General features: G+C 43.2%; 1 protein-coding gene across 2 annotated transcripts in view; it reads right to left on the bottom strand.

Moving 5' to 3' along the window:
* Nucleotides 1-14179, bottom strand: part of ABCG1 (ATP-binding cassette, sub-family G (WHITE), member 1) — a 95746-nt gene extending 81567 nt beyond the window's left edge. Inside the window, exons 1-2 of one of the 2 annotated variants that reach the window (XM_006893929.1) lie at nt 14119-14179; nt 6689-6932 (exon numbers count right to left, since the gene is read on the bottom strand). In XM_006893929.1, coding sequence (XP_006893991.1) covers nt 6689-6932; nt 14119-14160 — 286 coding nt within the window. In that variant the 5' untranslated portion in view covers nt 14161-14179. The remainder of the gene's footprint in view (nt 1-6688; nt 6933-14118) is intronic. The other variant, XM_006893928.1, reaches the window with a different exon arrangement.
* Nucleotides 14180-14566: the final 387 nt, after the last annotated feature.

Here is a 14566-nt window from a genome sequence, read left to right as displayed (position 1 = left end):
AAAAAAAAAGCAGGGAATTCCAAGATCAGTGTTGGCAGGGCCATGGCATGTCCGGGGAGAGTGGGCTGGTGGGATGAAGCTCTGATTTCAGCTGATAAGGGTTTGGCTTCCAAAGCAGTATGCTCATGGGGAGAGAATGTGCTGGCTGCTTCCTTGGATGTTCCTTTACTCACTGTACACTAGCAAATCACCCTCTTGGTTCATTCATCAATCAAACTGAGTTTACTTGACTTGAGGCCACCTTGAGAATCCATCAATTCTCAACATTTTTTGCAAAGTCTCTTTCTAAAGCCATAGGACAGAGAATAAGCCCCAGTGGAAGACATCCTCACCAAAGGGATGCTGACCCTGGGGACCCAAAGTGGGTGGACTGTTTGCCTACGACAACCCTCGGGAACTATCAAGTACTGAGAAAGTAAAAACTGGGCCCTGGAGAGAAGAGAAGAGCTCTCAGTCCTCTGAGTTCCGCCAAAGCAATCTAGGACTTTTGGGTTCACCTCTGGCAATTCCTTCCCAAAGTAGGAGTTCCTTAAGAGCAAACCTGGACCACCACACTGCAAAACAGTAACTAACCTGAAATGAAGACTTAGGCAAAATGTTCAAAGTAATTTATTTTTGGACCTATAGGGAGTTCTGATCTCATCATGATAGCTCCCAAGATGCACACAAGTAATTCATTCATTCTTAAAAAACAGAAAAAATATTAGTTGCTGCCAAGTTGATTCTGCCTCCTGGGGACCCCAAGCATGTCGGAACACAACTGCACTTCATAGAGTTTTCAATAATTTATTTTTTTAGAAGTAGATCACCAGACCATTTTTTTAAAGTGCCTCTGAGTTGACTCAAATCGCCAACCTTTCTGTGAGCAGCCAAGTGCATTTATCAGGAATTCACTCATTCTCAATTCAATTTTATTCACTGCTGTCAAGTCAGAACCAGGTCTGAGCTGACCCGAGAGCAGGTTTTCAGAGGCTATAAATTGCCTGGGAGGAGACTTCCCATCTTTCTCCAGCTGAACAACTGTGGCTCTGAACTACCAACTTTGGGTTGGCAGTGCAACTCCCTACCCACTAGGCCACAAAGAGTGGGTACAGTGTCAACAACCCACTTCCCTTAGCTCTCTTAGTTTCTCCACACTCTTCTCATAAATGGACTTCACTTTCTGTCTCTGTTCCAGAATGCTGGATTATGTCCCCACTAGCACTTGAGTGGGGTCCGATCTTCCCTTAATGGAATTCCTGAAAGGGATTTAGAAAATGACACATTCCACTCATTCTAGTAAACCTGTCATTACAGGTACTGCCTTGTGAAATAGTTAATGGAAACCAAGAGAAAGGAAATTTTAATTTGAGAAGGGTGTTAAATACATTTGTATAACTTAGAGGCAAACCAATAAAGATAATCTGGCTTGAAAGTGCATGGAATGTTTAACCCCTTCCTAAGGATTTGACAAGAATGGAGCTCCTAGAGAATTAGATTTCAAAGTAGGAGATAGCATTCCATTCCACCAGCATGTTATTATTGTAAGACAAGAACTTAACTGAAGAATAGTGACAAAAACTCTCTAAAGCCCCAGATATGATTGCTTTAGATGTCAACCTGAACTTAATCACAAAGGAACGTGGATGGCATATTTAATTTTGAAGAATCATGGTGACTTGTTTGTAAACAGTCACTTGGTTCAGATCAGCCTTGCGTCATGTAATAAGGGAAGAGGATGGGAAGTTTTTCCAAAGGAATATGAAGTTCCTTTATGCAATCTCAAGAATAAGAAAAGGTAACAGGCACTGAATTTAAGCAAATGAAAGGAAAGCCAGAGTTAACATTCAAGACAATCCCTTATTTTGTAAAATGTGATGAGGCCAATCCATTGCCTCAGTGGTTTACTGATATGGTCATGTCTGGTTAAGCCCTTACCAGTTTCTTAGTAAACCTGGCTGGTAACTTATCTTGGTCTCTAAGAGCTTAAAGACATGATTCCAAGTCCCATCTTCTCTTGGGCATGCCCCTGAAGCTCAAATTATAGCTTTTCACTGCTAAAATGGGCAGAGATCTTCCCAAATCAGCCTGTGGGCCAAATGGAATGCAGAACTGTTTTAAGTTTGGTCAACTATATACACAGACATAGCTCGGATATCTTTGAGAGAAGAGACAGTATACTCAGTACTCCAAATTTTCCATTTGTTAATTAGGACCTATCACATCCTAATAAGATGAGACTTCTAGGTAAATGGGGGCTGAAAGCCAGAACACACCATTAAAACATAAAAGCCACAACACCATCATATTCACCTAAAAAGTATTTCATTACGTGATTTCTTTTCTTAAGGAGTCTTAACAGGATTCAACATAGTCTTTATCTTGGAGGGAGCAAAAGCTGTTACCAAAAGAAAGTCACATGGATGGGTGAGGGACATAAATGAACCCATGTTGTTCTTACATTTCTCCTGACATAAGAGCCTGTCGCAGCACCAAAGTCACTACTGTTCCAAGTCATTTGTCCCATCAACGTATACTACGTGAGTGAATTCCTTGAGGAATAGTAATTACTGTTTCAGAAGCATGTGGAATTATCCTTGGGGTATACTTTTCTCTTCAGAGAATAGTTCCTTTCAGAATTATGTTCTCTACTAGGAATCTATTATATGATCTAGTTTTTTCTCCAAAGACATCATTAATCATATGGTAAAAATGTAAGTACAATTGAAAATACAAGATGCTTCGTTAAATGTCATTTTTGGTACTTGGCAATCATCAATTTCCAAGACTGGTCTAGAGAACCTGCCTTTGGCATATGTTGTTTAAAAAAACAGCTACTTCTTCATTCATCAACTTTCTTCTGTGGGTTCTACGTTCTGTTTTCACCATTTTGTCTTCATCCTTTAAAATAATTATGTTGGCATCTATAATGCTTTTCTAGTCAGAATGTTGAGCTCTTCTAGAATATTTTATTTGGGGTGTGTGTCAAGTTGAAAGAATATGTGAAAAAAGGTCATTGTTGGAATTTAAGGTAAGCTATCCACCATCTCCTTATAATGGAAAGAAATTCAGACTGAGAGGGAGTTTAGCTGCATCCCAACAATGGTTTTGGTCCTGAGCAAATCATTTCTACTTGATAACTATACAACGAAGGCTTTGAACCAGGCACTTTCAAAACTCAATCAGCAATTATACTTGGAGATACCTTCCCCTTAAGTAATGCTATAGTGTCTCATTTCAGTATAATCATTCTAATTAGTTTAACATGTAAAACTGAATTTTAAAAAATTAAAAATAATCAACTTTCTATAAATAGCAAAATAAATAGAATGAAAGAGGAAAAATAAGCCACCTCTATCCCAAAGGTTGTACTTGGAGTTACAAAGAGATAGTGTCAAATATAAAATCACCACAATCAGAAAAGGGAAATACAGAGTGACTGAGATTCAGTTTCTCTGCTTGACCTAGTCATTAGCAGGGCCTGAGACAATCATCAACTATCAGAGGGACAAAAACGGGAAAGCGAAGAACCCATGTTGAGGGCAAAGGAAACAGATGTCCAGAAACGGAGCTGAAGCAGACAAAGAGACTGGTCAACCGTGTGGGAAAGGCATAAATGGAATTCTTGTGTTGGACCAGGGCCATGGAGGAACTCCAACCGGGCAGGCCAGCAGCAGGGTCCAGATCTAACACATCTTTAATCTTTAGCTTTCAGGTGGCCATCATCTGGGGAAATGTGATAGAAGTTCAGAGTCCTCTGGAGGGAGCACCCAAGAGCACGCTGTTCATGAGTGTGGTGACCTCTGCAGCTAGCTCCCTCAACAGGGAAAATTCTAGGCTTTCCTTGCTGCAGTCTCCAACTTTACGTGGCCACAACAGCATGACAGGGACTTGTGGGTAATCAAATATACAGCAAAAGCCCCTACCTCCTCACTGATCATGTGAACTCAGGGGCTCTGGGATCCCCTAAGGTTCTGCTAAAGGCAAGTCAGGACCACCATGTTGAACTAAGACCTTTAAGAAGGAGAGACCCCTGCTTTAGCTGCAGGCCTGTCCCTCACCAGAGGCACGATCTAGACCCTCTCTAGCCCTTAAGAATGGTAGACAAGTATTTCCCACCCTTATTTATGCTGGAGTTAGAAAGCACCTAGATAGTGACCTTCAGGTACCAGGAATAAGGAATCATGGGGCATTGGTGATAAAGGGGAGGGGGCAGAGACTGAAAAGTCTCACACAGTTGTTGCTGCTGTATACAGTGGGTTCTGGGGATGAAGCTAAGTACAAAACCAGCTTTGCTGATTGAGAAACCAACAACCGGGACACATCAACCAATAAAGTCTGTCACTCCTCTGACTAACCATCTCTGACTCATGGGTAGGTCCCTCAAGCCTATTTCCTACTCCTCCTTCTCCGGAGCCCACAGAGGTTACTGTAGGGCAAATGCTTACCCAGTGGCCACCTGAGCTGAGCTTCCAGAGTCACCTACAGCAAACAGTTATGGCCTCTCCCTCACTGATGAAGAGGCCACACCCATTAGCTAAGTTTGACCATCACTGTGTCCAGTTTAACATTTAGAGGTTTACAAGTCACATACCTGGGTGGGAATGAGTTTACTGCCTTCACGAATACCAGCTGAGCACCTGCTGTAGGCCAGGCCTTCTATGCTAGATGTCAAAGCAAGATTCTGCTATAGTTGCCAAATTTTCACATTTCTGCATTGCAAGGCATCTCCCATTTACAAGATACCTCTCTGGTCATTCCCAACCATCAAAACAATGTTTCCAAGGTCACACTAACCAGACAGAAATCACTGCATGCCATTTGGTGGGCTGCCAGTGGGTCAATTTACATAGTCACAGCTAGCCCAACATAACAATGTCTTCCTGAATCATTAGTATGTTTTTCTGTAAAATCTTTCTCCAAGTTGAGATGGAAAGGGGTGTCCCCCTGTGTTTAAATTTCAATAGGCTCAAACAAATGGACCCAGCCTGAGCCAGCCACAGAATTTCTTTCTTAACAAAAGAGGCTAGTGTTCCCTGAAAAATGTAAGGATCAGATAACAATGCTGTACAAATGACCCTTGAGGAGTTACAAGAGCTGCTTCTGGTTGTGCAAATTTAGACAGAAAATTATCTACAACTGACCTGGGCTGGCATATCACATAGACAGATCCATCTGAGTTCTAAAATTACTCATAGTACCTGCAGCAACGGTCTCAAAGGCTTGGGTTTCAAGAGAATGGTGACAATAAAGAAAAAGAAAAATCTGAAAACAAGCAAGCCTCAGCTGATCTTTCTTCTTCAGAAAGCAAGCAGACTTGGATCGAGAATTAAATTTAAAATCTTTAAAAAACTGACAATTTTCCAGTGATACCCAATTCACACTCGTTGTTCACAATTTCTCATAGATATTTGGATTACTTTAAGTGATTATTGGAAACTAAGTACTTTCATTTCTTGGTGAGGGCTAATCTATGTTCTCTTCCAATCCTCTCTCTCTCTCCCACCTGAAAGACGGAGCCCTCCTGAACAGATGATGGTCACATGGAGCCAAGGGAGATGAAGAATCAGTCAGTACCACAGAAAGAACAAGGTAAGCCTGGAAAAAGTGGTATCAACCAAAGGAAACACTAATTCAACACAGGGTAAAAACAGAGAGATAGGGGCAAAAGCAATTATACTGCTAAGAAAACTAAAAATCTAAGTTACTAGTCAATTTTCTTTACCATGCAACAAACCTGTAGCAAATTCCTAAACTGTGTGTTTTTTCAGAGGCCTCCTGAGTTCTAGCCCTCTCCATTTGTACATGCATGGATCGTTTTAAGACAAGTTTCTTTATATTTATTGCCCTCCAACACCAACCACTGAAGAGTCCTTTCAAGATGCTCAACCCAAACCACTGGTTCCCAGGGGCGCCACTCGAGGACACAGGCTACTTTTCTTAACTTCTAACTCAGGAGGCAGTACGAGTTTCCCTTTTCTTCTAAAGTCTAACATAAACAAACAACCAAAAAAGTTGAGTACACAGTGGAAATAGCACAGATTGGCTTTGATCAATCTTGGTATCGTTCTTTGTTTTTTCCCCCAGTACAGGTAATTTGTAATAGTATCATAGAATTTTAGTATCACTATCATAAACCTTGAGATCATCTAATACAACTTCTCCATTTTATAACTAAAAAAAATGATAACCTAAAATAATAAAGTAAGTTGGTTCAAAAGTAATAAACTTGGGAAGGGAATCTCGGTTTTGCAACTTCCAGACTCAAAACTTTTCACAAACAACCTGTTATTTCCTCCCCAAGACCCTTTGACCTTTTATATATACACTGTGACACCAATGTGTCGAATGCGATAATGGTTGTCCATGGTGGGCAGTGTTTGATGGAGCTCTCAAAATAAAACAATCTTGGAAGCAGGAGTGGCATCCACTTCCAAAACAGCTTGCCTCCAGAAACCCTATGAACTTGGAGAAATGATGAAAGTTATGTGTGGGCTTTTGTTCATAGGGTCGCTATGAGTCATTTATGACTCGACAGCATTTAACAATAACATATATACATAAGATCAAATGGGCTATTTTTAAATTAGATATTGGCACAGGGTAGATTTTAAGAAATTAAAGTACAAGTTAAAATTTTATATTAATTTTTTTTCTTCCCATTTTTCATTAAAATATTCTCTTCATGAATAGAGTGGCTCTGCCCTACCTTTCTTCCTCCACCAGGGTCCCTCAGGAACAGAGTAGGAGAGGTCTTTGAACTCAATGTTCACAGCTGCCCTCCGAGGCAAGGAGGAGAAGCGCTGGGCCTCTGTGAGGTTGTTGTCCACTTTTTTCAGGTGCCCATTCAGCAGGTCTGTCTCGGTGGCATCCATGCTGCTGGAGACCACCTCATCCACTGAGACGCACACTGACTTTGGCTCCGTCATTGCAGCAGAGTAACTGCTGGCATTCTAAAAAAGAAGAAAAAAACAACAACCCTGAGATTAGGCCACAAGAGATATTAACGCTACATAAAGAGAAGGAATGTTAGGAAATTCACTATCAAGCCATGGATTAGTAATTGTAACACTTCTGAAATTCTAAAATTGCCTTTGGCACAAGAAGAAATGTGCTTACTTAACGGAATTTGTCATTTCTATCCCTTATTTTATCTTCTGTCCATAAATGCTTAGGATAAAATACTAAGCTGGTCTACAAGTCTTACTGAGGAATCATAATCTATCATCATTGTAATAAAGGTGTTATTTGCCTTAAAGGTGGGGAGTGGAAACCCCCAGGCCAATTAAAAAGTATTATTTGCAATCCTTGAGAGGTTAGTACTCTACAACTAATGAAAAGATTACAGGTTCAGATCCACCTCCACCTAAAGGTTCTTGGGGCTGGGGCGTGTGGTGGGGGGAAGGCCTAGTGATTTCATTTAAAAAGAAAAAAAAACACCTACTGGAAACAAACTCTTTGGAGCACATTTCTATGCTGATACACACAAGTACCCATGAATGGGAGTCACCTGGTGGTGGAAATGGATTTCCAGTACACTCATAAAATAAAATAGTTCATATCGAGGTATGATACTAGCACCTAAGAAATATTTAAGTGAAAAGTCTTATTTTAAATGAGCTACGTACGTGTGTTCCACCATCATCTTAGATAAAATTCTAAAGAGAATTAACTACTACTGAGCTCCTAGGATTTGCAGGGGTTGATCTTTGCATTTTATGTTTACATTTTCCAAACTGTTTACCACTCTTCTTTGCTCTTTATAATAGCACTAAAATGTCATAGGTATTGGTGTTCTTTCCTCTACTCTATAGACAAGGCAACTGAAGCACTGACTATTTAAGGATTTTAAGGACTCAAGTAAGGGGCAGAGGTGGTTCCAGAACTTGAGTCATGAAAAAAAGTCAGGCAGTCTTTGTACTGCATCAGGAGAGGGCCTAACGTTCTGTAGTTAGTATTGGCTTTTAAAGTTTCCACTGGGAGTCAACTGAACTGTAATAGATGTGCCAAGAACCGAAAATATTTATACAAAGACAGGACTATCCTCTTCTAATGGGCTGGCACTTTGAACCAATCAATATATCCCAGGTATCTCTAAAACACAGAAGACGAGATATTATGCTATTCTTTTCCTAGCTGCATCCTTAATCAAAACAGAAGTTCTTCCATAGTTTCCAAGACGAGAATTCTTTAACACCCTGCTATACCATTAAAGGCCATGTCAAAAGAAGTCATTGTCATTGATTGCCATCTTGCATAACCCAGGTAATTCTAAAAAGCCTTGGAGACTGAAGAGACATGCCATGTTGTTTTTATCCTAAAGAGGAACAACAACTTCTAGGGTTTTTTCCCATAGATTTGTTAACTCTTTCTTAGAACTCTAGCTTTGGTCATTACTGTGTTTAGTTTAAAAAAAATCAAAGAATGAATCATCCAAAGCACAAAAATAAACCAAAAATTCCCACAGCGCCAGTAACCAAGAAATCAAGAAACAACTTTCTATTAGAATGCATTCTTGAGGCCATATACAACGGTATTGCTGAAGAGTTGGCATTATCTCCTCCATAGTAGTTAAGGGCAGAGAAATCCACCTCTAAACTTGGAGGTTTTGAATATTTAAAATATAAAGTAGGGCTACGGAGGGTTGAGCACGAGAGATGTTGATTCTTTGGATACTTGAAAACGTAGCATAGCTGCTTTAAGAAAAAAGATGTGCAAACAAAGATACACCTATGGACATAACCTACAGATATTCACAAATACATTTAGACACACACATAGAAACACACACCAACACATACAACTCTCAGAATCATCTACATATGAAAACTCGAAATAAAGCATTATCTCATGGACTGTAACACTCGGTGGATAAAAATAAATGTGCAGAGTACAACTCTGACAAAATTAGGTTCAGGTGGCTGCTCACACTGCGAATGTGAAATGTTTCAGACACAAACATAATCAGGCTCATAAATTCCCCAAACGCAGTTAGAAAACTTCTGTCTCTGTTTGATAACAGATCTCCTTTAGCCTTAATCACCCACAGCCTTAATAGCCTAAGGGTTACCATGTGGCTCAAGAACCCCAGAAAGGGAGCTCTGCCTTCTATGTTGGGGCATCTTGAAGACTAAAGAAAACCCTTCTCAGCATGACCTTGGCTTTGGCAACATGAAAGAACACATGACCCCAGCTGCAGCATCCCTAGACAGAGCGCATGTGGCTATCATAGTTTATAAGCCGCTCTGACCCCCCGGGAGCCCTTGGAAGCTCTGAATACTGGCTTTCCGGCAGGGAGAGAATAGTAGGATAAGACAATTAGTGCCTGGCTACACAAATGGAAAAGGGGAAAGTGGTGTTCCAAACTTAGATTCTTCTGGTAGACAAGGGCTTTAACTCTGGAAATCTCCAATGGCTCAGCTGTGGAAGTGGATGGTCCAACAAGTCCCTCTCCAGTCACAGGACCTCCTTCAACTCTACTTCCAGCATTCCAACTGCCATGGACACCCTCACCTTCTCCACAGATAGCCATCTCAGATATCTGTCCAGTTCCTCCTCTCCTTACTGAAGAAACCCACAATAAAACCAAGATGACAACACACATTACTCCATTCATATACTGATTGGCAGATATCAGTCTGACCTATATTCTGATGAAGGTCTGACTTTCCCAGCTAACTATTCTGCTTTTCCTGTCTAGTCACTCACTTCTTTGCTCTCTCCCTAATTCAGACAACAAATTCAACTCCAACTTAAGCTCTGGAGGAAAGTGGTCAACCAGATAGATTGAGCTTCTGGACTGAGCCAAATTCAAGGTCAAGATCAGGTCCTAAGTAAGAAAATGGGCAGTTAAAACATTGTGCTGCAAGGCTATGATCTAACTTTGCAAAGACTCAGAAGGGACAGTTACACAGCACAGACCCTGGGGTCATCTGAAGAGATGCTGGCATGTTTTCAGGGTGAGAGGATTCAGAGTAAAATCTGGGCTGAGATTAACGAAGTGAAACAGACAACAGTTCACCATTTGTGAGGGGACAGCGTGTGCAAAGACTCGGCAACAAGAGGGAGGTACTTCCAGAACATGAAAGAAATCAAGGCTCTGAGTAATGATTTAGATTTAGGATGGTGGGGAAAGTGAGAGCTGAGGTGGCTTTGAGACTAGAGAATCCAGCTGCTTCTAGACTAGCAAAATCGGGCCAACCTTGTAAAGGGGTCTGGACTTTACCTACAGGTCGCAGGAGCCACAGAAGGGCTCAAAGTCTGGGAGTGAAAATATCAGATTTGAAGTTGAAAATGATGGCCCCTACAGCACCCTGGAGACCAGAGGGAAGGAAAGAGTCACGAGGCTGCTTCAGTAGAGGGCTGATGGCGACAGTGAGGATGCAGACAAGGCTAAGTGACTAAACTGACTCAGGAGAGAAAGAAAGAAGTCATAGCCATGAACTTATACTATTTAAAGTATTAAATAATACAGAGAAATTATTATAAACAGCCACTACTGATGCAGCAATTAAAATGTGCTCATTACAATTAACAGTGTATAACTTACCCTTCTCACTTTCTCCCCAGCTGTTGCAGCGGGTGGTTTCCCCTCCATCTCAGAGGAAGACTCAAAAAGATGGAGAAATTACCAGGCTGACCTACTACCTCCTAGTCAGTAAGCAGCCACGTTTCCCTGGCTCCCTAAGATTCATCTCCGTGGGCTTCCAACTGTATATTCCATCCATCTACCTGAGCTCCTTAACAACAGAAAACTTTACTACCCAGACAAGTGTCTAAACACTGCTCAGAGTTTTATAGTCAAGTTGTAGGTAACCCTGAGCCAATCCCTTTTCTAGAGAATGTCACTATAGGGAAATTCACAACCAACTTAGGAAATCATACATCCTAATGCACAAAGAAACCAAACCCAAAGTGATGCACACAAGTACCCACCTTTTCCCTACAGGGGAGCCCTGCCTCATTAATAAATTAATGAGAACCTGCTTGATATGAGGCAGAGACCCATCCTTCCGAAATGGAGTCCTTTCTAGAAGAGTGCCCTCCGATTAGAGCTGTCAGCAAGGTAGGTTCTATCTAGCTATGCCTTTACCTTTCGAGTTCATTAGAAAGAAAACAAGGACCCTTTTCCTCATTGTTTCTCTTTCATTATTCTGTTGGCCTTCTCCCACTACACAGTTTGTGCTGTACAACGCACTGCAAATAATAGTAAGTTCATTCATGGAGGTTGAATGCAGAGGAGACCCTGTTTGGAGTTTTCCTGGCTGCTGGTCATGAGAATATTTTCGTAGGCATGAAGTAGAATGACACGGGATTTCTGTTTGAATGCTTAGCACACAGGGGGGCAGGGGTGGTCTCTCACAGTCAGTGAGCCACCCTGGGGCCATCTGGAGACTCATTTGCTCTGTTTAGTCCAGGGAAGCAGCATTAGAGACAAAACCTCCTTCCTCAGACCATAGAGGGTATGGGGCGGGGGGTGGCGGGGAATGAAAAGAAAAAAAGGAGTGGATTGGCATATCTTTCTCTCACATAGATCTCTCCAGTTCATCACTGCCAGTGTTCATGTTCACTTGCCTGATGGTCACATCTCTGCCTTGTATTCACCAGTAATGGGTCCATAAGTGTCTCACCAACTATCCTCAATGAAACTGCTCATGGGAAAAATCACCAACAAAACATTACCCCTTGAACTAAGCTACACGAGCTAATTCCACTTGCATGAACACTAGTGTCATCATCACCAGAAATGCTCTCACTCAAAAAATCAAACATACTGCTGTCAAATCAAAACCAACTCATAACAGACCATCCAGCTGGTCTGCAGAGGCTGTAAATCAGACAGGAGGAAACTGCTCATCTTTCTTCTGTGGTGCAACTGGTGGACTTGAACTGTCAGAGAGGCACCACCTTTGGATTATCAGTGCAACTCCCTACACACTACATTATCAGAGCTCTGCTGAATCCCTCAAGTGGTCCCAAATCCCACCATTCTGTTGGGAAACTTGTGCCCACCCCTCTTGTCCCTTAGCTCAGGGTCTCCAGCGTAAGGACTAGAAGTTTCTCTCATTTTCCACCACATCTTCTCTGGACAGACACTTCTTAGAGCCACCACCCACTGGACCTGAACCGTGGAGTGGTAGAAATCCTAAGTTTGGGTTCTTAGATAGTCTTCAACAACAGTACATTGTTTATCATTTGGATATAGCTTTTAAAATAAAAAAGTGCAAGTCTTCCAGAAAAGGAAATTATTTTCAAACAAAATATTGTTTCACAAAATTTTTTTTTAAATTAATTCAGTCCTAAATGTCTTCAAATAAAGGGCAGGGCACTTAAGTTCTGGGGCTTTAAAAGAACCTAACATTACTTGACCTAAAAGAACAATCTATGTCTAATCATTTATTTTCTCTTTTTTCCCTCCAGTATGTACAAGTCTCTTTTGCATCCCTAAAACGACTTCGAGAACCATTCTACAACTAAAAGATCTGAAACTTTCACTGGCCTCCTTAATTTTCCATTATCCACATCTTCTAGATGAACAAGTGCACCCAAATGTTGCTACCCAAACATCCAATTAAGTAAAAGCAAATGTTATGACGAGGAAATGGGTTTCAAGGTTTTCTGTTTGTATGTTTGCTTTGTTTTATTCCTCTCATATATGGCAGTCTGCTTCTGAAAAGACTCACCTCCTTGGAAACCCTCTGAGACAGCTAAACGCTGATAGAGGGTCTACGAGTCAGAATCGACTTGTCTGTGGGCTTAATATAAGTCTATGATTTCCTTCCGCTCCAGGTTTCTCTCTCCTCTATCAGCTAACTTAAGGTTTCTGCCGTCCTATTCTGTCGGTTTACACAAAATCATTATATAATGAGCTGGCGAAGCTCGGTATGTTCTACAGTAACCTGTTTGGAATCATAGGATGCAGTTATCAGAACTGAGCATGCGCAGAAAGCTGGTTCTTCTTCTTTTTTTTTTTTTCCCTCGCGCTCAAGGCAAGAGGTAACTGTCGGTCAACTCTGGCTGAGCCCAGCTGACTTCAAATACAGGATGCTAAAAATGAAATAAAGGGGGGCGGGGGCGGTGAAAACCCCGGTGCGTGCTGTGCACTGCGGGCGCACAGCCTATGGGAAGTAGCGAGCAGGATAGTAAATAGACAAGATAGATGGATGGATAGACAGTGCATTTCTGATAGAAATGCCTGATACTTTCCGTGGGTTGTTAAGATAACCTAAAATCTAGTCCTTAAGTAACTAACTGCAATGCTATCATGTCAGGCATCGAAATGAACGGCCCTAGGTAGGATGGACAGAGTGCGCGAGACTAACATAAAACAAAAGTGGGTAGTTTTGTTTTCTGTTTTCCTAATGTGAGATTATGGAGATGTTACAAATGTGCAAGAGACACCTCTTGTCCACTGCTTGGAAAAGTGCTTGTTGTAATTGTGTCTAGCCATGAATTCGCCTTCCTCCACTGAGCTGGTACCCTCACTCACTCAGGAGAAGGAAGATGAGCTCCTCTATTCCCTCCCCATCTTTCTCTAGGGTGCAGCAGGGTGACCGGCAAGCATCCATCTCTCCCTTCCTCTGCCTATCCCGGAATTCCGCCGATCTGTCGTCCCCAGTTAGGTCCGGAGAAGCGGTCTGTTGCCCCTGCCCACCCTCTCAAGAGCGCAGCGGGAGCTCAGCGGGAGCAGCTCTCTCTTTTGTTCCCTTGCCCAGTGATCCCCAAGGGTGGTGTGAGACCCCGCTCCGAGCCCGGGGCCGCGCCCGCCCGCATAGGGATTCGACCTCCCTTCCCTCTGGCCGAGGTGGTAGCCACTCCCAGTGCGCTCCAAGTCCTCAGGCCGCACGCCCCACTACTAGATGCGGACGAGGTCAAGGCCATCTGTCCACTTGTGGGGCTGTCTGGCTGCCTCCCGGACCTCCTGTCACAGGCCGGTCCAGGAGCATCCTGCGATGCCAGATGGACAGGGCAGGGGTGATTTGAGCCAGACCCCTTGGGGACTCCTGGGTCAGCCCTGGAGGATGCGCTCTCGCAAACGATAGAGAGAGCTCCGAGAGGGTCAGGGTGAGGGTCTTTGTGCGCTTCTTGCTCTCCTAGACAAGAAAGCCAAGCCCTCAGAGGAAGGATGCGCGCACTCACCATGGCGGTGCCGACCGAGAAAGCGGCCATCAGACAGGCCATGCCCCGAGGGCGGCGGCGGCGGTGGAGACGGGGCTGTAGGCGCCGGGAAAGAAGGTGGCGGGGACGGGTGGCGAGGAGGAGTCTGCGCTAGCTCCGGGCTGGGCCGCTGCGCCTGAACCCGCTGGGGCTCCGGCTCCAGCTCCGGCTCCGGCTCGGGCTCCGCCCCGCGACCTCGATTGGTCGGCGCGCAGGGGGCGGGGTCGCGGGCAGGTGCTTGTGCTCTGGCAGTCCTGCGGGCGACCCCTGGGCCCCCAACACTCCCAGGGGTCAACCACCTTCCAACGGTAGCTCGCCCGGTCCTTGTGTCACAGTTCAGAAACTCGGGAGGTTGACCCACAAGGAACGCTGACGTATGTGCAGCGTCCGCAGGGCTCAGTACCCAAAGATTCAGAGTGCATGAAAGGTC

This window comes from Elephantulus edwardii, unplaced genomic scaffold, assembly GCF_000299155.1.
Source record: "Elephantulus edwardii isolate Elephantulus edwardi_28Jun2011 unplaced genomic scaffold, EleEdw1.0 scaffold00133, whole genome shotgun sequence".
Taxonomy (NCBI): domain Eukaryota; kingdom Metazoa; phylum Chordata; class Mammalia; order Macroscelidea; family Macroscelididae; genus Elephantulus; species Elephantulus edwardii.
The sequence above is the reverse complement of the archived record's forward strand: the minus strand, read 5'-3'. Positions and strand labels throughout refer to the sequence as shown.